Genomic DNA, 25,288 nt, shown 5'->3' on the forward strand with positions numbered 1-25,288 from the left:
TCCGATCCGGAGGTCCCGAGGGGGCTCTTCCCGCCGCCTCAGCGAAGCCCCTCGGCGCTCCCCCCTCCAGCGTCTTCCCCGCCCGGCCCCCGGCTGCCCAGCCAAGACTGACCACCCGGCTCCCCGGCGCCGCCAGGACCGGGCTCCGCGCATGCTCCCTGGCTGCACCGGGGTCGCTCCCGAGCAGGGTGAGAATCCGCTCCTCCGCGTCTTGGAGGCGACCTGGAAGAGCCGTGACGAACGCACTAGGTCCCCAGAGGAGGAAGCCGCCGGGCAGAGGCGCAGAGTGCCCGGGAGGAGGCTACTCGCGAAGCCCGGAAGCCCTCCCGGATCCACCCTGCGGCTGCCGCGCGACCCCGGACTTGCGCAGTAGCGTCCGCGGCGGTGGCGGCGGCGGCGGCGGCAGCACGGGCCGCGGCGGCGAGGTCGGGGGCGTCCCCCAGCCGGAAGGTCCGGCAGCCTCAGGCCGCCTGAGGCCTCCCGCGTCATGTCGGCCCAGGGCGACTGTGAGTTCCTGGTGCAGCGAGCCCGCGAGCTGGTGCAGCAGGACCTGTGGGCCGCCAAGGCTTGGCTGATCACGGCCCGCAGCCTCTACCCCGCAGACTTCAACATCCAGGTGAGGCCGGGCGGGGGCGCAGGTGGGGCGCTCCTCCCCGCTTCCCTGAGCCCCCAGCAAGCCCGGCCCAGGGGACCCCGGGCCCCGCTCCGGGTCGGGGCGACGGGAGCGTTACCCTCTTGGCGGTCGGGACAGCGCCTCGCGCCGCCTGGGAAGGCCGCCCGCCGGCTCGTGGGTCCGGACGGCAGCCGCGTGGGCGCGGGTAGTGGCGGGGGCAGGGCCGGGGTGGGGTGTTCTAGGTCCCCGTGGGAGGGAGCTGGGGTGCAGTGTAGTGAACACAGGCGCCAGCTCCGGGCTGCGGCTGTGTGAGGGGACCAATACCGCGCATCTGCGGGCCCCGCGGTTGATAAAGGCATCCGAGTGACGCGAACGGCATAGACCTGCACCGCGTTGCCGTCCGGGATAGTCAGAAGCCCCGCTGGCCGCCGGAGACGTGCCTGCGCTAATCCGGGGCTCCGGGGCCGCGCGGCGCGAGCCCTGAGGCTCCGTCAGCACGTGATGCCCGACCCTGGGACCTCCGGGGCGGTGGGGTGAGCCGGGCCGGCCGGGCGGAGGGCCTGACGCGGCCCCGGCCCGTGTTGCAGTATGAGATGTACACCATCGAGCGGAACGCGGAGCGGACGGCCACCGCCGGGAGGCTGCTCTACGACATGTGAGTGGGGACGCCGCCCCGCACCTCTCGGGAGGTTTCCGTTCTGTCTGTGGCAGAGGGAGTTGGGGGAAGGTCCTCAAGTTCATCTGCGTGTCCGGCACCTAAAGCTTAACTTGGTAGTGGTCTAGGCCTTCCGTTAACTGCAGGGAAGTCTTCTTAGGTTTTATTCTTGTTACAGCTCTTCCATTCAATCATTTATTTTACTTTGGGAATAACGTAATACAGGCTCCTCGCAGAAGTTGCGACGGTACTGAAGTATAAAGAATAATCAGTGGAAGTCCCTCCTAACCTCGGCCCGAATTCAGGAGTGTGTGTGTCTGTGTGCATGTACGGCCCAGGACGCATCAGTAGGTTCTGGGGGAGGAGTTGCAGCGGTGAGCGCCTACTAAACACCCACTGTGATGGGGCTCTTTCCAGGCCAGCATGTAGGGATCTACTTGGTTCTTTCTCCTGTCTGCATAGCGTTTCAGCCCTCTTTTGTCGGCGGACATTTAGGTAGTTTCCAGTTGTTTGAAATTATATTCAGGGTGTCAGAAAGCAGTTTTGTACTCACATTTGGGTGTTTTTCTGTAGAGTAGATTCTTAGAGTAGGTTTTCCTAGTCGAAGGGTATGCGCATTTTAAATTTCGATGCACTGTCAGATTACTCTCCAAAAAGTACTGTTCAGTTTACATCTCCACTGACCGTCTTTGAGTGCCTGTTTTCCCACACCTTCGCCAGCATTGGATATTATCCGTCTTTCCCTCAGCTGTCAATTTTTGCCGGTGCTGTAGGAGAAGGCAATATCTTGCTATTTTTTAAAGATTTGTGTTTGTTGTATTACTAATAAGACTGAGTATCTTTTCAAATATTTGGCTGTTTGTATTTTTTCTGTGATTTACCTTTGCCCATTTTTTTCTTTGGGGAGTTTTTTTTTTCTTGTTTGCCGTTTAGTAGTGTTTTGCATATTATGGACACTTGTCTTTTCACTTATTAAAAAAAACTAAAGACTTTTGTGAGTACCCTCATTTTTGTTAGTTTTTATTTTTATATCTTTATTTCAGTTTGTTTTGGTACATCTATGTATTCACTTGGAATATAGTAAAATGTGTTTTTCTCTGATGCTAGCGTTTTACTTTCTTTTTTGGATACTATTTAGAATCTGACATTTTAATTTAATGCATTCATTTTAAAAATAGGTTTGTGAATTTCCCAGATCAGCCCGTGGTGTGGAGAGAAATCAGCATTATTACATCAGCATTAAGAAACGATTCACAGGATAAACAAACCCAATTTTTAAGAAGTAAGAATAAAATGATAACTTACTGGTGTATAAATTACTACTTCTGTAAGTCAGAAAGAGGAATACAAATACCGTATGCTAACGCATGTATATGGAATCTAAAAAAAATGGTTCTGATGAACCTAGTGGCAGGACAGGAATAAAGACACAGGCGTAGAGAACAGACTTGAGGACACAGGGGGAAAGGGGAAGATGAACAAAGTGAGAGAGTAGCACTGACATATATGCACTACCAAATGTAAAATAGCTAGTGGGAAGCTGCTACACAGCACAGGGAGATCAGCTTTGTGACCACCTAGAGGGGTGGGATAGGGAGGGTGGGAGGGAGAAGCAAGAGAGAGGGGATATGGGGATATATGTATACGTATAGCTGATTCACTTTGTTGTACAGCAGAAACTAGCACAACGTTGTAAAGCAGTTATACTCCAATAAAGATGTAAAAAATAAAATTATCAACATCAATAAATAGCTAAGGTATTAAAGCTATCATTAAGATATCAGAGATAAGATATAATAATGTGTTTTATGCTACATACTCTAGCAATATACATAATTTATAAAATTAGAAGCAAAAATGTAAAAGAAGATAATTCATCTAATTTTTATAAAATGTCTGCATGAGATTAAAAGTAATTATATTTTGGAAGTTTTGCCTACTTGGGTAAAAATACTAGCAATTATTTCACCATAGTAAAAGTGACTCACAACTGTGAACCCAATAAGATGCAGTTTTATTGAGCTGTTAATTTTAAAAATAATAATTTTCTGAAAAACAGAAATATCTAGAAAGTGATCATTCTTTTTACTGTTATTAGAACATAATGATGGTGCTATCTCATATAATACAGTTGTAGATATACCAAAATGTTTCCAAGTAGAATTATATTATAATAAAAAACATATAATTCTTTTTAAAACCTCTGGAATACCAAGTTCTGTGTAGTAATTTCACAAAAAAGTCACATCTGTGGTATTGGTACCCATATGCATGTTTTGTTCTTGGCAACTGAAGCCTGTACAAATGATGTCACTTGATCCCTTGAGCATATGCTTAGAACCCTTTAAACTTTCTTAAAGGATGTGGATTTATCAGTTAGCCTGGGAAACTGAATATATTTTAACAAGTTCTACAGTAATCATAAAACATCTGTAGATTAGACAGATCTCCACAGAACAGGAGAGAAACTTTTAGTAATTTATGACCTTTCTCATTAACCTTCACTCTGTGTTGGTTGCTATAGCCAATCCAGTATTTCAGATTTTGGATAAAAAAGAAAGTAGATTGTTTAGGTCATTTCAACTTAAGTGAGTGTTTTTTATCTCAGTCAGCAGCAAACACTGCTGTGACCCTTCCCAGACATCATTCTTCTCTTCTAGATCCAATAAGGCCTCCAAAGGTTTTATCGTCATTCAGCAAATATCTTATGCCCAATAATATCTGACCCCAAAGCCTTCCAGGTTGTAGGTGAACTCCAACAATAGTGATTCTTCACTTAGTATATACCATTCTGTACATGATGATGCCTTATTTCCACTTTTGCTTCCGTATTTTCTTTCTGAAAGAAACTTTTAAAAGTGAAATATGTTATATACAGGTTTATTTGAAACTCTTCCTGGTCGGGTCCAGTGTGAAATGTTACTAAAGGTTACGGAACAATGCTTCAACACTTTGGAACGATCAGAAATGTTGCTTCTACTTTTGAGACGATTCCCTGAAACGGTGGTACAGCATGGGGTAAGATTTGATCCTTTCCTTTTTCATAAAAGAGTATAAAATTGATCAGTGGACTCACGAGTATGTTTAAGAGCTACAGTGTGTATTATTCTAAAGTAGATTATTCTAATTCTGAGGAGTACCAGATAAGATTGAATTCAAATCAAGGAATTTTTGTCAGTAAAGCTAAAAGGGTGTCACTGTTACCAAACTCTATGAATATCCAGTAGGAGTTGTGTTACCAGTGTGAGGAAACAATTACCAAGCCTTGACAGTGCAACTTATCTTCAATTTGTGAAGTTCACTAAAGTTTTAAAAAATAATCTGTTTCATTGTATTGAACAGTGTGTTTGAATTTAAAGGAGAGCCATAGTTTGTATTCTTAACGTTTTTCATATGCTTTTGCCATATGGTCACTGTTTTCCCTCTACTCTGCCCTTTCCTCATATCTCTAATTATTATTGAGTGCTACTGGCAGGCATTGGTCGGTGTTCAGTAGGTCCTTCTATACTCCTTAGATCCGTTGAGGTAGACAGCATCCTACTTTACATATATGTTAGTCACTTCCCGTAGCCAGTAACGGAGAAGTGGGATTCAAATCTTTAACTTTCTTAATTCAACCTCTTTGGCTTATTCTTTCTGGCTCCACTTTTCTGGCTGCTGGCCCCAGTTAACCTTCTCTGTACGTCCGTATATTAGTTTCAAGGACCGCCGTAACAAAATACCAGAAACTGGGTGCCTTAAAACAACAGAAGTTTATTCTTTCACAATTCTGGAAGCTCGAAGCCCAAAAGCAAGGTATGGGCAGGGCCGTGCTCCCCGTGAAGGCTCTGGGGAGGACTCCTGCTCACCTCATCCTGGCTTCTGGGGCACCAGCGATCCTTGTCATTCTTTGGCTTGCAGCTTCATCTCTCAGTTTCTGCCTCTGTTGTCACGTGGCCTTCTTTGTGGTCTGTGTCCCTGTGTCTTTACATGACCTTCTTATAAAGATACCAGTCATTGGATTTAGGACCCACCCTGATCCAGTATGACTTCTACGAAGACCTTTTTTTTTTGGCTGCGTTGGGTCTTCTTTGCTGCGCACAGGCTTTCTCTAGTTGCGGTGAGCGGGGGCTACTCTTCATTGCGGTGCGCGGGCTTCTCACTGCGGTGGCTTCTCTTGCCGCGGAGCACAGACTCTAGGCATGCAGGCTTCAGTAGTTGTAGCATGTGGGCTCTGTAGTTGTGGCTCGCGGGCTCTAGAGCACAGGCTCGGTAGTTGTGATACACGGGCTTAGTTGCTCGGCGGCATGTGGGATCTTCCCGGCCCAGGGCTCGAACCTGTGTCCCCTGAATTGGCAGGCGGATTCTTAACCACTGCACCACCAGGGAAGTCCCACGAAGACCTTTTTTATAAGATAAAAAAATATATGAGGTCACATTCTGAGGTTCTGAGTGGACGTGAATTTTGGGGGGATGCTGTTCAACCTGGTGTCCTCCCTGACGATTACTCTTTTAACTTTCTGTCTCATGTAATTGTTTACATGGTTCCCCTCTCCCCCCACCCCATGCATCCCCAGGTGGTTGCAAGGAAGATGATGCAGGTGTTGGTGGATTTGGAGAAGCCAGCTTTCTACTAGGCTAGGGCATCAGTAATGGGAAGGTGGCCTTCTCAAACAGTTGTGTCCGACCTAGTCCAGGCTGTATGACTGACTACTCCCGGCAACTCTTGAAAATGTTGTTTTGTCTACATGATACATCTTGATGTAGAGAATAAAGTTAGTTTCTACATTTCTTAGAAAAATCTCTACATCTGTATTATCAAACTAGCTCCAGTGCTTCCATTAAGTTTCTTAGACATTTTAATTTTACTAGTTCAGGGGAGAATAACCAAGACAGAGTGGTCTGTGGTCAGGTGAATGTAGGGTTCCCTTCTGGGTGGTGTTGCTGATGCATTCTTTTGTTTTCTAGTCTTTAAAATGATAATATTTGTTTCTTGGGTAAGTTTGAATATACAAACTATGTGGTAAATCAAATATGGTGTTTATTCATGTAATTCTGACATCTGAAACTTAACACAGATGATTAATTGTATTTTGAAACAGGTTGGCCTTGGGGAGGCACTGTTGGAGGCTGAAACTATTGAAGAGCAAGAATCTCCTGTTAACTGCTTTAGAAAATTATTTGGTAAGAAAAATTACATTTTGTATTCATTCCTTATGCTAAGTAGAATATGCTGGGGGTAAGTGTCATTTCAGAAATAAGGTCATTTGTGGAAAGCAGAGGAACTCTTCGTATTATGGGATTTAAATCCGTGTTTATTTTTTCAGTTCAGAAAGCATCTTAAACAACTCCTAAATTTTTATTATGTAATAGTTGATACTTCTGAAAGAATATGTGTAACCATGTATTTGAGTATGAGGCATACTAATAAACACCTGAATTTCCACCCAAACATCACTCATAATGTGGAATCTGCCTGTGTGTTTCCTTCCTGACTCCATCCACTGGTGTCCCTCTGCACTGCATTTTTTAAATAAATGTGCCATAAGGGGTTTCTTTTTTGCCTATATATTTCAGGTACTACATTAAGTGAACTCTAAAATAAATTTTGTTTTTGCCAGAACCCTAGAGTAGACAAACAGCTTAATCGGTTTTTCCTCATTTTCCCTCTTCAACAGTGTGTGATGTCCTTCCTCTAATAATTAACAACCATGATGTTCGGTTGCCCGCCAATTTGTTGTATAAGTACTTGAACAAAGCAGCTGAATTTTATATCAATTATGTCACTAGGTCTACTCAAATAGAGAGTCAGCATCAAGGTAAGTGGGAATAACCTGCAGTTTATTTTATTGTATTTCTTACTTTGTAAAATTTCAAGCTCAGAAATCCCTCAACATTCTGATTATTCTCCTCTGGATACATACCAGTTTGATAGTCTTGCTAAAAGATGGTTCCTAGAAAAAAACACTACAGTTAAGAGATGAGACTTTTCTGGAGCCAGTTTTACCCCTCGATTGAAGCAGTGAACCTGCTGAACTGTAAGGTTAGCTTCATACGTTAACCACAGCTCAAAGGTCCCTTCCTACTCTACCAGGGGCCAGTGGTGGGTCTTTGAATAAAACACACAACATGTTGAAGTTCTGTGTTCTTGCCTCTTGCATGGGGAGTTAGACGTTTTTTCTCTATAAAGTACTGCATAAATAGTAAGTAGTAATGGTAATTGTAAACTACTTTTTGTTCACATCTCAGGTACCCAGGAAACGTCTGATTTAATGTCACCGAGCAAACGTAGCTCTCAGAAGTACATAATAGAGGGGCTGACTGAAAAATCATCCCAGATCGTGGACCCTTGGGAGAGGTTGTTTAAGATTTTGAATGTTGTTGGAATGAGATGTGACTGGCAGATGGATAAAGGAAGACGGTACAAAACTGTTCATTTCTAAGATTGCATAACAAATCTTTTGATAGCATACTCTCTATAAAACAAAATACTTTTTTCTAAAAGCATATAATGTATAGGGACACCTCTGTCTGGGCAAATTCTGTAACACTCAGTATTTATGCAAAAGAGTGTGGTTTTTCACTTTATTAAAAGATTCCCAACGGGAGTATGAACTCTTAAGATGATATTGAGTTTGAAGAACTCCTTGGTGTTTAGAGGAAAGAGAAGCTACTTGGCATGTTTGTGTCATGAACTCTTGGCCTGTTGCTGCTCTAATTCGGAAGAGGAATTTGCATCCGTATGCAGACAATGAAGAATAGTTTTACATGCCTAGAGCCACATTTGGTAGTTGTAATGGTTCTATTGGGGCTTTTCTCTGGTAGACCTTTTGCTGACAAGCCCAGAGTAATTAAATAATTTTTATTGTCCTTCACCTTTCAGAAGCTATGGTGATATTTTGCATAGAATGAAGGATCTCTGCAGATACATGAACAACTTTGATAACGAAGCTCATGCAAAATATAAAAACCAAGTGGTTTATTCCACTATGTTGGTCTTCTTTAAGAATGCATTTCAGTATGTCAGCAGCATACAGCCGTCTCTATTCCAAGGTTGGTTGAAGAATTTTAGAGTGTCTCAAAATACTGGCCTCATTGTGGGTGGTGAGGAAGATGAAAATGTTTACCTTAACATTGTTCTTGGATCCAAGTAATTGCGGGGTGATGCCAGAGCTTTCATTAGTTGTTGATTTTTATGTAAGAAAGTTTTCATTAAAAACTTATATATCAAAGGATGTAGTGGTACTGTGAAACTACAGATATTGAATGCCTCTTTTAAAAAAGCAGCAGATGTAGCTAAGTACTGAAGTAGATTTCACAATGACTTCTCAACAGACAAAGATTTTTAAAATAAGATGTATGCATATAAATTCTAGAGAATGTGAAAAACAGGAAAACTACAGGGTGAGATCACCCACAATACTTCCAGTATAATGCAGCTCTCATTTTTGTGTATTGACTATAGTGTTTCATATATTTAGATTTGTTTGGAATTTATAACAATAATGTATGTGTGTATGTGTGACTTGGTAGTTTTTCTTTTTTTGGTAATTTTATGCTTCGTGATCATTGTAAAAAATTGTCCACCACTGAGAAAGAACCTTTATTAACAATTTGGTTTATATCTGTACAGTTTTTCATTTCTGTATATGTATACTTATTTGTTTACCTAGCTGGGATGATACTGAATGTATTTTCACACGATGTTTGAGTAAATTTCCACCTGATATTAAGTACTGTTTCCCTGCTGCATTTTTAAGTGTTGGTGTTTTCCCTCCATCCACAGGTCCTAATGCCCCTAGCCAAGTTCCACTGGTTCTTCTGGAGGACATATCAAATGTATACGGTGATGTAGAGATCGATCGCAATAAACACATACATAAAAAGAGGAAACTAGCTGAGGGAAGAGAAAAAACCATGGTAATTCTTTCAGATATAATTGTTAACAGATTATATGTTTATGGTTTGCTAGAAATGAATCTTTGTAAAACATGGCTCTGGAGCTAAATTGATAAAGCTTGGGTCTTTTAATTATAAAATATAATTACTATATAAAATCAGTGGTTCTCCACTAGAGGTGATTTTGCCCCCTGGGTTATTTGACAGTGTCCGAGGGCATTTCTGATGGTCATGGCTCAGTGGGGAGGGATTACTGTTAGTACCTAGTGAACGGAGGCCAGGGATGCTGTTACACATGCTCCTGTGCACAAGGAGAGCCCCACAGCAAAGCGTTATCCAGCCCCAAAGGCCGCTAGTGCTGAGGCTGAGGAGCCCTGGTATAAGTCGTTTTTACCTGTTTGACTTAGTGCCATCGATTAAATTTAAAAGGCAAAACCAAATAAACTACCTTGGACATATAGAGCGGGGTGCCGAGGGGCACTGGCCGCCGAACGGGGAGTTCTTAGCCATCGGGGTAGGAAGTCATAACCCCAGGGGAGATGTTGGAAAGGTCCCATGAAGGAGGTTGGCATTTGACGCCAGCCTCGTAGGGTTTTGTTGTTTGGAACTGGGAAGTAGATTTTGTTAAGAAGGGGCAGCTTGCACAAAGATGCAGGAAACCAGAGAGTGAACCATCAGTCTTCTGGTCTGGCCTGCTGGCAAGCCAGTGCCCAGCGCTGATTTTCGAACTCTTTTTAAGCAGAGGAATCCTTTCTTTCAAGGAGCACTTTTGTGGAGGCCCGTCATGTAATGTGACAGTGGGGATGCTCTCGGTCAGGTCTCAGCAAACTTTGTCCTGTAAAATGCTGGGTGGTGAATGTTTCAGGCTTTGCAGGCCATGCGTCTGCATTGCAGATACTCAGCTCTGCTCCTAAAGTGCAGAAATAGCCACAGACAGTGGGAGACAGCAGGGTTTGTCCTGCAGGGCATAGCGTGCCAGCCCCTCTTCTGGTGGAAGTGTGAGGGCAGCCAGGAGTCTCACCCAACTTCTGTCCCCTCTTCTCTCCGCCTTTCAGTTTCTTAACATGCTCTTCTTCAGCCCTTGGGTAACATTTAACGAGACCCTGGCTTGATGAGAGACAGGTCTGAAAATCAGTTTAATCTGATGTCTCCAAGGCTCTGGAGTATGAAATGGTTTGGAGTGGGAAGACGTGGCCCATTCTGAATGTGCGTGTAAGGGTATTAACTAGTTCTGAAAAACTGGTTTGTTTCCTTCCACAGAAAAATGCTCAACATGCACAATTTTGCTTTGAAGCCCAACCCTGAACCCCAGGCTGAGATCTCCGTGCTAACCAGGCTTTCCCAGATGCCCTCTGTCTGCTCTTTCATTCTTTCCTGACATTCCCAGGCGGGGTAGCTCTTGTCAGCTCTCCCTTCTGCTTTCTGAGGGTGTGTGGTTTCACAGTAAGACCACAGACACCTCTCCCACCCACGTAGGTGGTAGGTTGTGTGTCCCTAGTCTCAATGAAAAGCAGTGGCCTGTCATTCAGTGTATGTAGCGTAGCCGCGCCCTGAGTTTCTCTCCACCCCCTCCCTGTCCAGGCACCGCGGCCTCTGCCCCGGCTCACCCGAGTCATCATCCTGGCTCCCTGCTCGCACTCTTGCCTCCCACAATCTCTCCTCTCCCCAGCAGCCTTAGTGACCTTTTTACAATGTGAGTAAGACACGGCTTCTGCCTCTGACGGCTCCGCATCACTCTAAGAATAAAATCCAGACTCTTTCCTTTGGCTTCAGAGCATGCACTGAGCCGCCCTCGGTGCTGCAGACACACTGGCTGCCGCTGCTCCTGCCCGGGCCCCGGCGCAGCTCATAGCCATGCACTGGGGCGGAGTGCCTTTCTGTGCCTGGCTGGGTCCCATCGGGCAGTGCTCAGCCCAGAGCTGAGCTCTCTCCCGGAGGCTGCCTCCAAATGGCCATCAGTTTTCTCTTTTTATTACTGTATCTTAATTCTGCATAGCCCTTATTGCAGTTTATTTTTCATTCTTTCTTGATTGGTTGGTTTGCTGTCCGTGTCCCTTCACCAGAGTACAAGCTCCACGGGGCCAGTGGCAGTGTCTGGGCATCCATCTGAACGGTGCCTGCGCCCCAGCAGGCCTTAGGTGAGCTCTGGTGCGCGAGGGGATTCACACATGCCCTCCCGGGTGTGGGTCCGGGCAGTGGTACAGCTGTGTAGCCTCTGGCCCATCCGTTCCTCCTTCCATCCTTCACTCGTCGTGTGCCGTCTAGCAGGCTCTGCTCTCATGCTCTGACCCTCCAGGCAGTCTGGGGTCTCCGTCCCACTGCCTGCCCCACCCAGTGCAGGTCCAGCCAGGTCTGTTTGTCCCATTGTGGCAAGGGACATACCTGGTGGCCCATGAGCTCAGCTCACAGACCTGTCTTGTTTTACTCGTGGTGTTTTGTTTTGTTTTGTTTTTACTAACCTAGCACCTAAAACTTGGAAGCTTTCTCTCACTATCCAGATGTCTGACTTCCCTTTAATAATTGGTGTCTCTGATAATGCTGGCCCTTGTGGAGGCCCACCCCTGCAGTGGGGTGGACATTCTCCCCGCAGCCTAAGTGCCTGCCAGGCAGCTGGAGCCGGGGGCAGTCTTCCCTGTGGGCAGGGTGTTCCACCATGTACACTCGTGTACCTTCCCTGAGGTCAAGACTCCTGCTTCAGAGCATCCCTGCAGAGCCTCAGAGTGCATTACTGTATTTTGAAATCAATTTCTCGAAATTTTACAGACTGGTTGGAACTCCACACTATCCCCACCACATCTGAGGCCCTTCCAGAAACTCCTGATCTCATTTTGAGGCAGGAATATGTTCCATGAGTTGCCACGGCGATGAACACACCATTCCTATTACTGTATCTCACTAGATGGCCCACGTGTGGCCCACATGTGGCCCCGATGAGCTAAGATGCCTGACAGATGGGTTTTGGTTTTGAAAGGAATTGGGGTGTGTGTCATTACTAAGGGGATAAGGATATGAAACTAACTAGGGTGGGACGGGGAGGTAGTGGGAGGGAGGTGCCAATTTTTTCTGAGTTTAGCTTGAGGATTGGAGCTTTTTATGTTTGTTTTAACTATAGTTGTTTTACAATGTTGTGTTAGTTTCAGGTGTACAACTTCAGATTCTTTTCTATTCTACGTTATTACAAGATATTAAATATAGTTCCCTGTGCTGTGCAGTAGGTCCTTGTTGGTTATCTATTTTATATATAGTAGTTTTTATCTATTAATCCCATACTCCTAGTTTATCTCCCCCCGCCCCCCCCTTTCCCCTTGGTCACCATAAGTTTGTTTTTTATATCTGTGAGTTTGTTTCTGTTTTGTAAATAAGTTTATTTGTGTCTTTTTTTAGATTCTACATACAAGTCATATCATATAATATTTGTCTTTCTCTGACTTACTTCACTTAGTATAATAAGTCCATCCATTGGTCCTGCAAATGGCATTATTTCATTGTTTTTTGTGGCTGAGTAGTCCATTGTACATATATACCACATCTTCTTTATCCAGTCATCTGTTGATGGACGCTTGGGTTGTTTCCATGTCTTGACCATTGTGAATAGTGCTGCTATGAAGATTGGGGTGCATGTATCTTTTCCAATTAGACTTTTTGTCTTTTCCACATATATACCCAGGAGTGGGATTGATGGATCATATGGTAGCTCTACTTTTAGTTTTTTAAGGAACCTCCATACTGTTCTCCATAGTGGCTGCACCAATTTACATTCCCACCTACAGCGCAGGAGGGTTCCCTTTGCTGCACACCCTCTCCAGTGTTTATTATTTGTACACTTTTTAATGATGGCCATCTTGACCAGTGTGAGGTGATACCTCATTGTAGTTTTGATTTGCATTTCTCAAGTAATTAGTGTTGTTGAGCATCTTTTCACGTGCCTGTTGCCATCTGTTTGTCCTCTTTGGAAAAATGTCTGTGTAGGTCTTCTGCCCATTTTTTGATTGGGTTGTTTGTTTCTTTGATATTGAGCTGCATGAGCTGTCTGTATATTTTGGAAATTAATCCCTTGTTGGTCGCATTGTTTGCAAATATTTTCTCCCAGTCCATTGGTTGTCTGTTCGTTTTGCTTATGATTTTCTGTTTTTTTTTAAACATCTTTACTGGAGTATAATTGCTTTACAATGGTGTGTTACTTGCTGCTGTATAACAAAGTGATTCAGCTGTACATATACATATATCCCCATATCCCCTTCCTCTTGCATCTCTCCCTCCCATCCTCCCTACCCCACCACTCTAGGTGGTCACAGAGTACGAGCTGATTTCCCTGCGCTATGCAGCAGCTTCCCACTAGCTATCTGTTTTACATTTGGTAGTGTATATATGTCCATGCCACTCTCTCATTTCGTCCCAGCTTATGCTTCCCCCTCCCCGTGTCCTCAAGTTTGTTCTCTACGTCTGCGTCTTTATTGCTGTCCTGCCTCTAGGTTCTTCAGAACCACTTTTTTTTTTTTTTAGATTCCATATGTATGTGTTACCATATGGTATTTGTTTTTCACTCTGACTTACTTCACTCTGTAGGACAGACTCTAGGTCCATCCACCTCACTACAAATAACTCAATTTCATTTCTTTTTATGGCTGAGTAATATTCCAGTGTATATATGTGCCACATCTTCTTTATCCATTCACCTGTCAGTGGACATTTAGGTTGCTTCCATGTCCTGGCTATTGTAAATAGCGCTGCAATGAACATTGTGGTACATGACTCTTTGAATTATGGTTTTCTCAGGATATATGCCCAGTAGTGGGATTGCTGGGTCATATGGTAGTTCTATTTTTAAATTTTTAAGGAACCTCCATACTGTTCTCCATAGTGGCTGTATCAATTTACATTCCCACCAACAGTGCAAGAGGGGTTCCCTTTTCTCCATACCTCCTCCAGCATTTATTGTTTGTAGATTTTTTGATGATGGCCATTCTGACTGGTGTGAGGTGATACCTCATTGTAGTTTTGATTTGCATTTCTCTAATGGTTAATGATGTTGAGCATCCTTTCATGTGTTTGTTGGCAGTCTGTATATCTTCTTTGGAGAAATGTCTATTTAGGTCTTCTGCCCATTTTTGGATTGGGTTGTTTGTTTTTTTGATATTGAGCTGCATGAGCTGCTTGTAAATTTTGGAGATTAATCCTTTGTCAGTTGCTTTGTTTACAAATATTTTCTCCCATTATGAGGGTTGTCTTTTGGTCTTGTTTATGGTTTCCTTTGCTGTGCAAAAGCTTTTAAGTTTCATTAGGTACCATTTGTTTATTTTTGTTTTTATTTCCATTTCTCTAGGAGGTGGGTCAAAAAGGATCTTGCTGTGATTTATGTCGTAGAGTGTTCTGCCTATGTTTTCCTCGAAGAGTTTTATAGTGTCTGACCCTACATTTAGGTCATTAATCCATTTTGAGTTTGTTTTTGTTTACGGTGTTAGGGAGTGTTCTAATTTTATTCTTTTACATGTAGCTGTCCAGTTTTCCCAGCACCACTTATTGAAGAGCCTGTCTTTCTTCCATTGTATATTCTTGCCGCCTTTATCAAAGAGAAGGCGACCATATGTGTATGGGTTTACCTCTGGGCTTTCTGTCCTGTTCCATTGATCTATCTTTCTGTTTTTGTGCCAGTACCATACTGTCTTGATTACAGTAGCTTTGTAGTATAGTCTGAAGTCAGGGAGTCTGATTACTCCAGCTCCATTTTTCTTTCTCAAGATTGCTTTGGCTATTCGGGGTCTTTTGTGTTTCCATACAAATTGTGAAATTTTTTGTTCTACTTCTGTGAAAAATGCCATTGGTAGTTTATAGGGATTGCATTGAATCTGTAGATCGCTTTGGGTAGTATAGTCATTTTCACAATGTTGATTCTTCCAATCCAAGAACATGGTATATCTCTCCATCTGTTTGTATTGTCTTTAATTTCTTTCATCAGTGTCTTACAGTTTTCTGCATAGAGGTCTTTTGTCTCCTTAGGTAGGTTTATTCCTAGGTATTTTATTCTTTTTGTTGCAGTGGTAAATGGGAGTGTTTTCTTGATTTCACTTTCATATTTTTCATCATTAGTGTATAGGAATGCAAGAGATTTCTGTGCATTAATTTTGTATACTGCTATGCAAATCAAACAATGTGATACGCCATATTAAGAAACTGAAGGATAAAAACCATATGATAATCTTAATAGATGCAGAAAAAGCTTTTGACAAAATTCAACACCAATTTATGATAAAAACCTTCCAGAAAGTAGGCATAGAGGGAACCTACCTCAACATAATAAAGGCCATATACAACAAACCCACAGCCAACATCGTTCTCAGTGGTGAAAAACTGAAACCATTTCCTCTAAGATCAGGCACAAGACAAGGTTGCCCACTCTCACCACTATTATTCAACATAGTTTTGGAAGTTTTAGCCACAGCAGTCAGAGAAGAAAAAGAAATAAAAGGAATCCAAATCGTAAAAGAAGAAGTAAAACTGTCACTGTTTGTAGGTGACATGACACTATACATAGAGAATCATGAAGATGCTACCAGAGGGCTTCCCTGGTGGCGCAATGGTTAAGAATATGCCTGCCAATGCAGGGGACACGGGTTCGATCCCTGGTCTGGGAAGAACCCACATGCTGCGGAGCAGCTAAGCCCATGCGCCACAACTACTGAGCCTGCACTCTAGAGCCCGCCAGCCACAACTGCTGAAGCCCGCACACCTAGAGCCTGTGCTCTGCAACAAGAGAAATCACCGCAGTGAGAAGCCTCCACACCACAATGAAGAGTAGCCCCCGCTCACCTCAACTAGAGAAAGCCCGTGTGCAGCAACGAAGACCCAATGCCGCCAATAACAAAAAAACAAGAAACAAAACAAAACAAAAAGAAAAGATGCTACCAGAATACTACTAGATCTAATCAATGAATTTGGTAAAGTAGCAGGATACAAAATTGATGCACAGAAATCTCTTGCATTCCTATGAGTTTCTTTGCTGAGCAAAAGCTTATAAGTTTAATTAGGTGCCATTTGTTTGTTTTTGTTTTTATTTCTTTTGCCTTGGGAGACTGATCTAAGAAAATACTACTATGATTAATGTCTGAGAATGTTTTGCCTATGTTCTCTTATAGGTGTTTTATGGTGTCATGTTTTATATATAAGTCTTTAGGCCATTTTGAGTTTATTTTTGTGTATGGTTTGAGGGAGTGTTGTAATTTCATTAATTTGCATGCGGCTGTCCAGCTTTCCCAGAACCACTTGCTGAAGAGACTGTCTTTTCTCCATTGTATATTCTTGCCTCCTCTGTTGAAGATTAATTGACCAGAGGTGTGTGGGTTTATTTCTGGTCTCTATTCTGTTCCATTGATCTGTATGTCTGTTTTTGTGCCAATACCATGCTATTTTGATTACTATAGCTTTGTAGTATTGTCTGAAGTCTGGGAGGGTTATGCCTCCAGCTTTGTTCTTTTTCCTGAGAATTACTTTGGCAATTCTAGTTCTTTTGTGGTTCCATGTAAATTTTAGGATTATTTGTTTTAGCTGTTTGAAAAATGTCATAGGTAATTTGATAAAGGATCACATTAAATCTGTAGATTGCTTTTGGTAGTATGGCCATTTTAACAATATTAATTATTCCATTTCAAGAACATGAGATACCTTTCCATTTCTTTGAATCATCTTCAGTTTCCTTTATCAGTGTTTTAGAGTTCTCAGCATATAGGTCTTTCACCTCCTTGATTAGGTTTATTCCTAGGTTTATTTATTTTTTGACCTGATTTTAAATGGGATTATTTTTTTTTTTTTTTACTTTCTGATATTTCATTGTTAATGTGAAGAAATGTAACAGATTTTTGTATATCTATCTTGTATCCTGCTCCCTCGCTGAATTCATTTATTAGTTCTAATAGTTTTTGTGTGGAGTCTTTAGGATTTTTCTATATAGAGTATCATTTCTTCTGCATACAATGACAGTTTTACCTCTTCCTTTCCAATTTGGATACATTTTATTTCTTTTTCTTGTCTAATTGCTGGGTTAGGACTTCCAATACTGTGTTGAATAGAAGTGGTAAGAGTGGGCATCCTTGTCTTGTTGCAGATTTTAGTGGGAAGGCTTTCAGCTTTTCACCATTGAGTATTATGTTGGCTGTGGGTTTGTCGTAAGTGGTTTTATTATGTTGAGATATGTTCATTCCCACTTTGGTGAGAACTTTCATCATGAATGGATGTTGAGTTTTGTTTTGTTTTTTTTTTTCTTATTTATTTTTTGGCTGCATTGGGTCTTCATTGCTGCACAAGGGCTTTCTCTAATTGCAGTGAGCAGGGGCTACTCTTCATTGCGGTGCACAGGCTTCTCATTGCGGTGGCTTCTCTTGTTGTGGAGCATGGGCTCTAGGCGTGTGGGCCTCAGTAGTTGCAACATGCAGGCTCAGTAGTTGCGGCACGTGGACCCTAGAGTGCACGGGCTTCAGTAGTCGCAGCGCATGGGCTCAGTATTTGTGGCACACAGGCTCTAGGGTGCGCAGGCTTCAGTAGTTGTGGCGCACAGGCTTAGTTGCTCCATGTGGGATCTTCCCGGACCAGGGATCGAATCTGTGTCCTGTGCATTGGCAGGCGGATTCTTAACCACTGCGCCATCTGGGAAGTCCAGATGTTGAGATTTATCAAATGCTTTTTCTGCGTCTGTTGAGATAATCATATGGTTTTTGTGTTTTCTTTTGTTAATATGGTGTATCACATTGATTGATTAGTGTTACGTTGAACCATCCTTGTGACCCTGGAATGAATCTGACTTGATCATGGGTGTATGATCATTTTTGTGTATTGTTGGATTCAGTTTGCTAATATTTTGTTGAGGACTTTTGCATCTATATTTATCAAAGATATTGACCTGTAATTTTCTGTTTTTGTAGTGTCTTTGTCTGGTTTGGTATCAGGGTGATGGTGGCTTCGTAGAATGACTTTGGGAGTGTTCCCTCCTCTTCAGTCTTTTGGAAGAGTTTGAGAAGGATTGGTATGAGTTCTTCTTTGTGTGTTTGGTAGAATTCCCCAGTGAAGCCATCTCATCCTGGACTTCTGTTTACGGGGAGTTTTCTTAATTACAGATTCTGTTTTAGTGATTGGTCTGTTCAGAGTATCTGTTTCTTCTTGATTAAGTTTTGACAGGCTGTATGTTTCTAGAAACTTGTCCATTTCTTCTAGGTTGTCCATTTCTTTGGCATATAACTGTTCATAGTACTCTCTTATGATTTTTTTTGTTTCTCCAGTATTGGTTGTTATTCCTCCTCTTTCATTTCTTATTTTATTTAGTTCCTCTCTTTTCTTCTTGGTGAACCTGGCTAGAGGTTTGTTGGTTTTGTTTATGAGGATTGGAGCTTTTAGGTGAAATATTTTTTAAAAATTTTATTGAATCTAAAAAATTCAGTTGATTTACAGTGTTGTATTAATTTCTTCTGTACAGAAAATTGGTTCAGTTATACATACATATTCTTTTTCATATTCTTTTCCATTATGGTTTATTACAGGCTATTGAATATAGTCCCCTGTGCTATACAGTAGAATCTTGTTTTTTATCCATTCTGTATATAATAGTTTGCATCTGTTAATCACAAACTCCCAGTTCTTCCCTCCCCTATTCCCACCCTTGGCAACCACAAGTCTCTTCTCTATGTCTGTGAGTCTGTTTCTGTTTCATAGATGTGTTTATTTGTACATATTTTTAGACAGTCTTAGTGGGGTAAAAATCTGCAGGGAAAATTTAATTTGGGTCAATTAATTAATAAAAATGACGTAGGTGGAATAAAAGGTTCAAGAAATTTTCAGGAAAATAAAGTGAAATGGAGCTTTTTTGACTTTACTTGTTTTTGGCAAAAAGTCTGACCATACTCAGTGATTTACAATAGTTGCCTTTCTCTGAGGCCCTCTCTTTTCTTTGGCTTTATTTGAGAAGAAGAGCAAGAAATGTAGGAAAGTTTATTATAAAGTAAAATGGGTAAGTGCAGACAAATGTAATTCCTGGCCAGACACCTTGCATTGGGTGGCCATTGGAGAAGTTATATGCAGTGAACAAAAGATAAGGAACAGTTTCTCTTAATTATTTCTCAGAGGACTCGGGCTTTAATTTCATGGCACTACAGAACAAACTGTTTCTTGGAAGCAAATTAAATGTCACCTATTGGAAAAAAGTAAACTGTAAAACAGGTGCTACTTAATTAAGCTGTATCCCTAAATGTAAAAATGTAAGTTTTGGCTTTTATAACATTGGTATATTTTTAAAGTTATTGGAAGTTTTAACTCTATAGCTTTACTCTGAAACCAACATAAGCTTAGAATTTTTTTTTTTTTTTTTTTTGCGGTACGCGGGCCTCTCACTGCTGTGGCCTCTCCCGTTGCGGAGCACAGGCTCCGGACGCGCAGGCTCAGCGGCCACGGCTCACGGGCCCAGCCGCTCCGTGGCATGTGGGATCTTCCCAGACCGGGGCACGAACCCGTGTCGCCTGCATCAGCAGGTGGACTCTTAACCACTGCGCCACCAGGGAAGCCCAAGCTTAGAATTTATCATCAGAAAACCTTAATTTTAAAAGTAACTATCAAACTTGTGAAAGGATGAAAATTTTATGTTACTTTTTAAAGCTAAATTGTTAAATTCAAAAGAATTGTATTATACTCATGATAGTATCCTTTGATATGAAATTCATATAATAATCAGAATTGGCAACAATAAATGTAATAATGTTTAAGTAGTGACTATCTTTACAACTTTAATCATGTTCTTCACATTCTCTAAGCAGAGTTCAGACGATGAAGACTGTTCAGCAAAAGGAAGGAATCGTCACATTGTTGTCAATAAGGCAGAACTTGCTAACTCCATCGAGGTGTTGGAAAGCTTTAAGCTGGCCAGAGAGAGCTGGGAGCTGCTCTATTCCCTGGAATTCCTTGACAAGGGTAAGGCATGCTCATCCTGTTGTGATATTTCATTTTTTATGGGAAATCATCATGCCGAAAAGGTTCATTATTCTACTCGAAATGTCGTCACTAACGGCTGATTAAATTGATTACAGTAGTTCACACATTTCATAGGATTCTTTTTTGAGCAGGAAATCTAATCAGTTATAAATATTCAAATAACCATTTACCTCTTAGCTCGTGCACTGGGGGTGTATTATAATCAGGGTTGGGGTGGACTTGGAGGGGGGGGGGTTGATCTTTCTGTTAAAATTTATATTGCTGGCCATTTTCTTGCTGGGGGTTTGTCTGGTGCTTTTAGTCGCTCTGCCCACTGCTTTGTGCCCCCTCCAGCCACATGTGACTAAGGCTGCAGAAGGTGGTGCTGTGATGCCTGACTTGACTCCGTTGCTTGAAAGCCCAAATTCCAAACACTGCAGAAAGCCCGCTTTGAGCATAGACAGAAATGAGAGGGAGTTTCCTCTGTATAATATTTACACTACTGAGTATTTCAACACTACTCAGAAATCACTAGCACTCTGCTAACCAGCATATTTTCCTGTACTTTGGGATCAAGGCCGTTACTTTCCTCCTGGCCAGTGGACATTTGTCCCTGGCTTGCTCCTGTCACGTGCCTATACAGGCCCCTTGTTTGATGTGTCATGTCATAGTTTCTAAGTAAACATTGCATCGTCCAGTTCCTCCTTGTCACATCTAGAATGGTGAACAGGTATGTGACTTTTGGAGGGGATGTTTTTCTTTAGGCATAAATCGACTTAAAAAAATGAGTGAAACTCTTAATGTCATATATTTATTACTTTAACTGGGTGAAAGCAAAGCAGTTTAGAAGATAAAGTAATGTGTGAAAAGCGTTTTGAACAGCTGCTAGCGCATGATGTGTGCTTAGGAAGTGTTGGTGCCTAATAAGGTTATTGCTTGTGTATTACTGGTAAGTATTCTGCCCTAACTTTACTATCGAACTGAAAGTTCAGACCATTGTTTTAGAAATCAAAGTCTAAAGTTACATCCATTTTTTGGTAATTTGTTTCTCTCTGACTATTGTTCTGTTGGTGGGTATGTCAGTTTTATTCTCTGCTTCTGTGTTACGTATTTCTGGTAAATTAACTTTTGAATTCTTGCTCAGAATTTACAAGAATTTGTTTGGCGTGGAAGACGGATACTTGGCTTTGGTTGAGAATCTTCCTCAACGATGTGATCATCTATCAGGTAATGTGTGTTTAAGTACCTGTGTCTTGACCACGGTTGCTGTGAGCATCTTCAGCGTGAAGATGTGTGCGTTTCCTCCTGCTCTGAAGGCAGATGTTCCTTCTTCACTGATGAGGGGATTGTGGTCCACTTTCAGCTGAGAACAGCTCCGGACGGCAGGCTCACATCTGGGTTACTTTTGGGGGGTCCAATCACACCCCTCTGTAAAAGTAAGAGTTTTATTTCTCAGTGAAAGACAAACACTGCTCACCTCTCCTCTCTGCTCTGGGGGAGCCCTGCTGCCTTGCTCTGCTGTCCTCGAGCTACTTATGTCCAGAAGCGAGAGAGGATTCAGTAACGAGAGGGAGAGCTTCCAACCCCCGTTGTTGAAATGGGCAGGTTGCAGCTTCCAGCCTTCATGAGGAGAAATGGTATTAGTAGTAAAATATTCATAAAGAAGTGGTATATCCAAAATGTACTCTACCAAAGAGCTTGTGTCATCTTATTTAGTCTCAAGAATTAAGACTAGAAAGAAAAATCTTTGTATTTATGAAGTCCCCCTACAGATCCTCCACGTAGCTTTAGCCAAGTCGGTTTGATTCTGTAGCTGTGTCCATTCCCTCCTCAAATGCTTAAGCACAGGTGCCTGATTTGTGGTTGCTTGCTAGGGGCGTAATTAGCTCTGGAGATTCTTTAATGGCACTGTTTCCCTCCTTGCTGTGACTTTCTAAGGGTCAATATAAAAAGGCCATAGCCAGCCTGCACCACTTGGCCGCTCTCCAGGGACCGCTTCCTCAGCCACAGATCTCGGGACAGGGGACCTTGGAGCATCAGAGGGCGCTCATCCAGCTGGCGACCTGCCACTTTGCCTTGGGGGAGTACAGAGTGAGTACTGGGTGCCTGGTATGGGGACGTGCAGGCGCACTCGGTAACCTTGGGGCTTTCTTTTTTTTTCCCAGAGTGGCTTTTTAATTCAGTGCATGTTTACTTGAAGCTTGCTCTTTCTGCCTAGATTTTATTATCTCATCTGCTGGTGAAAAGGTTAGTGATGCTGTTTAATTTCCTCCTTTCTATAGCTTCCCTCAAGTTAGGCTTCCATACTTTTCACATTTCCCGCTCATTATTCCATTTGTTTGAGGATGATTTTTACTTTCTTGCCTGGAATCCCTTTAGAGTGGAGTCAGTCCTCTTGTACTTGGACAGAAGAGGCCTTCACCCAGTGGGAGATGGAGATTCACAATAGCATATCTGAACTCAGGTTCTCTTTTTACGTGGTGGTGACACCTCTTAGGGGTGTTGCAGGAGCAGCTGTATGAACAGACCTGCCTTCTCCATGCTGTGAGCCCCTCCTTGCATGGTGGCCGCACAGCTTCGGTCCGCAGTAAACACCTGCATGCGGTGAGCGTGACCAGCGCGGCTTTATACGCACAGTTACTGGATAGATTCAGGTCACACCTTAACACACCAACTCGGATTTCTTCTTGTCTCTCTTATAGAGATTAAGTTGATTACTTTGTGATTAAAAACGCTAAGTTAAATTTTTTCACTTGAACTTTGAAATATGATTTACAATTTGCCGTGATGAATTTTAGAAAGAAAAAGTTAATAAGTATGTGAAGTATGTGCATTTAAAATTGAAATGCTTTTCTATCACTTACATTGTCAGGTGCCTAATTCTAAGTTTCAATTGATTCCTTTTGCGAACTTAAGAGAGCACATAGTTACGCACACAGATACACACGTGTCGTGTAGAATTAGACAGCCGTGCACGGTACGAGGGAACGTACGATAAACTGGTAGATTTGATTAAGCTACACAGACTCATTCTCTCTGAGGGCTCCTGTTACCACCTCCGTGCGGGTCGCTCTTAGGCTTTCATCTTTGGTTTCTACCTTACCCGATTCCTGAGTCTCTGACTGCCTGTCTTTGGCTGGGACTCAGCATGTCCAGATGTGCATTTCCTTAGTTCTCTGGACCTTAGACACCATCTGTCAAGTCACAGAGACTCTTACTCAAGCTGGTCCTTTTGTCTCTTCCAGGATGGGGCACCAGTGCTTTTGGCATAGTGCCTTTTATTTCCACTGCCACCACCCTAACCCACGGCTTTTAACTGAGTTTGTTGCCTGTAACCATTTTTCCAACCCTATAAGTTATGGTCAGCTCTCTACAACATTGCTGTCATCATTCCATTTCATCGAGGTGTTGACTTCCTGGGTGCCCCAGGGTGGGATCCCTGTGTTCAAGGACATCTAATTTGAGTTGGAGAGAGAAGTGCAGGCGTTTATGTAAGACAGTTAAAAATCCAGTACTAGCAGTTTGCCTCAGACCTGTGCACAGCAGTCATACAGCAGTCATTCAGGGAAGGGTGGTTTCGCCCAGGCCCACACCCTCGGGGAAAGAAGGTGGGTATTGAAGGAAGGATGGCGGCATATGATTCTGAGTTAACTCCCGGTCTCACTACTCACTAGTGCTGTGACCTGTCTAACTCCAGGGTTCAAGTTCTTAACTCCCCAGCTGCCGATCTCTCAAAGCTGGAGCTTCATGACCCTGTGGCCATGGGTGATTCTGGATGTGCCAGGATACCGACCCCTCAGCCCCAGGCAGTTAGCTGTGGCTTGGGCAGCTAAGCCCCAGATCATTTGCTGCCAGCTCTGAGCAGCCTTACAAATACTATTTTCTGGAAGTGCCAAGACATGAAAAAGGTTGGGAAGATTCCACTTCGTCATCTGTAAAATGGGGGTAGTAGGGGGTTGTGCCTGACACACAGGAAATGCTCCCTCAGCCGATTCTGACTGTTACTACTGGAATTTGATGGGTGGACAGAAGGTGATGCCCTGCTCTCTGTGGCTTGAGACCACCTGCTCCATGGGCACCTGGGGCCACCTCTCATCCAGCAGCACGTCATTGGTCCAGTTTCATGTCTGTTTCCTAAACCACGCCCTCCTTCCCCTCAAGGGAATTGCCAAAACCAGTAGAAAGCCTTCCCCACGTCGTCTTTCTCTCCTCCTTTGAAAACCCGTTTTTCTCTTTTCCATATTTCAGATCCTGCCCCCCTTTAAGGCTTAGATCACCTCCCTGCCTGAAATTTTTCCTGCTAGTTTAGTCTGTGGGTGTTTCTACTTAGTTTTAAATTATGCTCTAAACATAACATTTTAGTCCGCCACCATGTGTCCCATTTTGTTAATTTTTCTATTCAGTGAGTTAGTAAATGTCCTTAAGATAGGGACATACTTCTTTTGGATTCCACTGTGCTGTGAAACACTTTGGTAGTTTAGTTAATACTTGATTAATTTTTAGGTTTTGTTCTTTTGTTTTTTAACAGTGAAGAATGAGTTAGTGTTCCCTGAATGGTCTAGTACATGGATTTGATCTCAGTTATTTTTCTACACGGTGTCAAGCAGACAGTACTGGTCACATGGCGTCCTGGGACCGTGCTCCCGAGCTCTGTGCACAGGTGGCCCCACTTGTGCTGCATAGGTTTTAGTTACGTAGATTTGGTTTCAGTCAGAAACTTTCAGTTAGTTCCTTCTGGTCTTGTCTTCTCTAGATGACGTGTGAGAAAGTCCTTGATTTGATGTGCTACATGGTCCTCCCCATCCAGGATGGAGGCAAGTCACAGGAAGAACCCTCAAAAATAAAGCCCAAGTTTAGAAAAGGTACAGTGACAAATTTTATTTTTATTTTATAGAAATAGCTTTAGGACCTAAGGCTGGGAATTTTTTGTAATTCCTGACAACGTAATACCATGTGATCTGCAGAGCTTGACAAATTGTATAAGAAGCGAAGTGCTCGCCAAGCTTTTCGTGGCTCTGATTTCATAAGCAGCCATACGTCTGTCCTTCTTCCAAAGTTCTCATCAGTTCCTGAGTTTGTTGGCTCTTTGAAGAATATCAGTGAGCTCCTTTTCCTGTCTTTACCAATTCTAGGAAATCTTGTAATACTTAGTTGAGAAGGATCTCTTAGCTTGTCTCTCAGGCTGTTTTGAGCTTTAC

General features: G+C 42.8%; 1 protein-coding gene across 6 annotated transcripts in view; it reads left to right on the top strand.

Annotated features, from left to right (window-relative positions):
- The first annotated feature begins 267 nt into the window (after positions 1-267).
- The window catches only part of INTS10 (integrator complex subunit 10), a 36,946-nt gene continuing 11,925 nt past the window's right edge, over positions 268-25,288 (top strand). Inside the window, exons 1-13 of one of the 6 annotated variants that reach the window (XM_060001218.1) lie at positions 268-616; positions 1,201-1,268; positions 2,447-2,550; positions 4,147-4,286; positions 6,350-6,431; positions 6,926-7,066; positions 7,497-7,668; positions 8,131-8,300; positions 9,034-9,167; positions 19,934-20,090; positions 21,235-21,317; positions 22,029-22,181; positions 24,844-24,952. In XM_060001218.1, coding sequence (XP_059857201.1) covers positions 488-616; positions 1,201-1,268; positions 2,447-2,550; positions 4,147-4,286; positions 6,350-6,431; positions 6,926-7,066; positions 7,497-7,668; positions 8,131-8,300; positions 9,034-9,167; positions 19,934-20,090; positions 21,235-21,317; positions 22,029-22,181; positions 24,844-24,952 — 1,642 coding nt within the window. In that variant the 5' untranslated portion in view covers positions 268-487. The remainder of the gene's footprint in view (positions 617-1,200; positions 1,269-2,446; positions 2,551-4,146; positions 4,287-6,349; positions 6,432-6,925; positions 7,067-7,496; positions 7,669-8,130; positions 8,301-9,033; positions 9,168-19,933; positions 20,091-21,234; positions 21,318-22,028; positions 22,182-24,843; positions 24,953-25,288) is intronic. The other 5 variants (XM_060001219.1, XM_060001220.1, XM_060001221.1 and 2 more) reach the window with 5 other exon arrangements.

This window comes from Delphinus delphis, chromosome 21, assembly GCF_949987515.2.
Source record: "Delphinus delphis chromosome 21, mDelDel1.2, whole genome shotgun sequence".
Taxonomy (NCBI): Eukaryota; Metazoa; Chordata; class Mammalia; order Artiodactyla; family Delphinidae; genus Delphinus; species Delphinus delphis.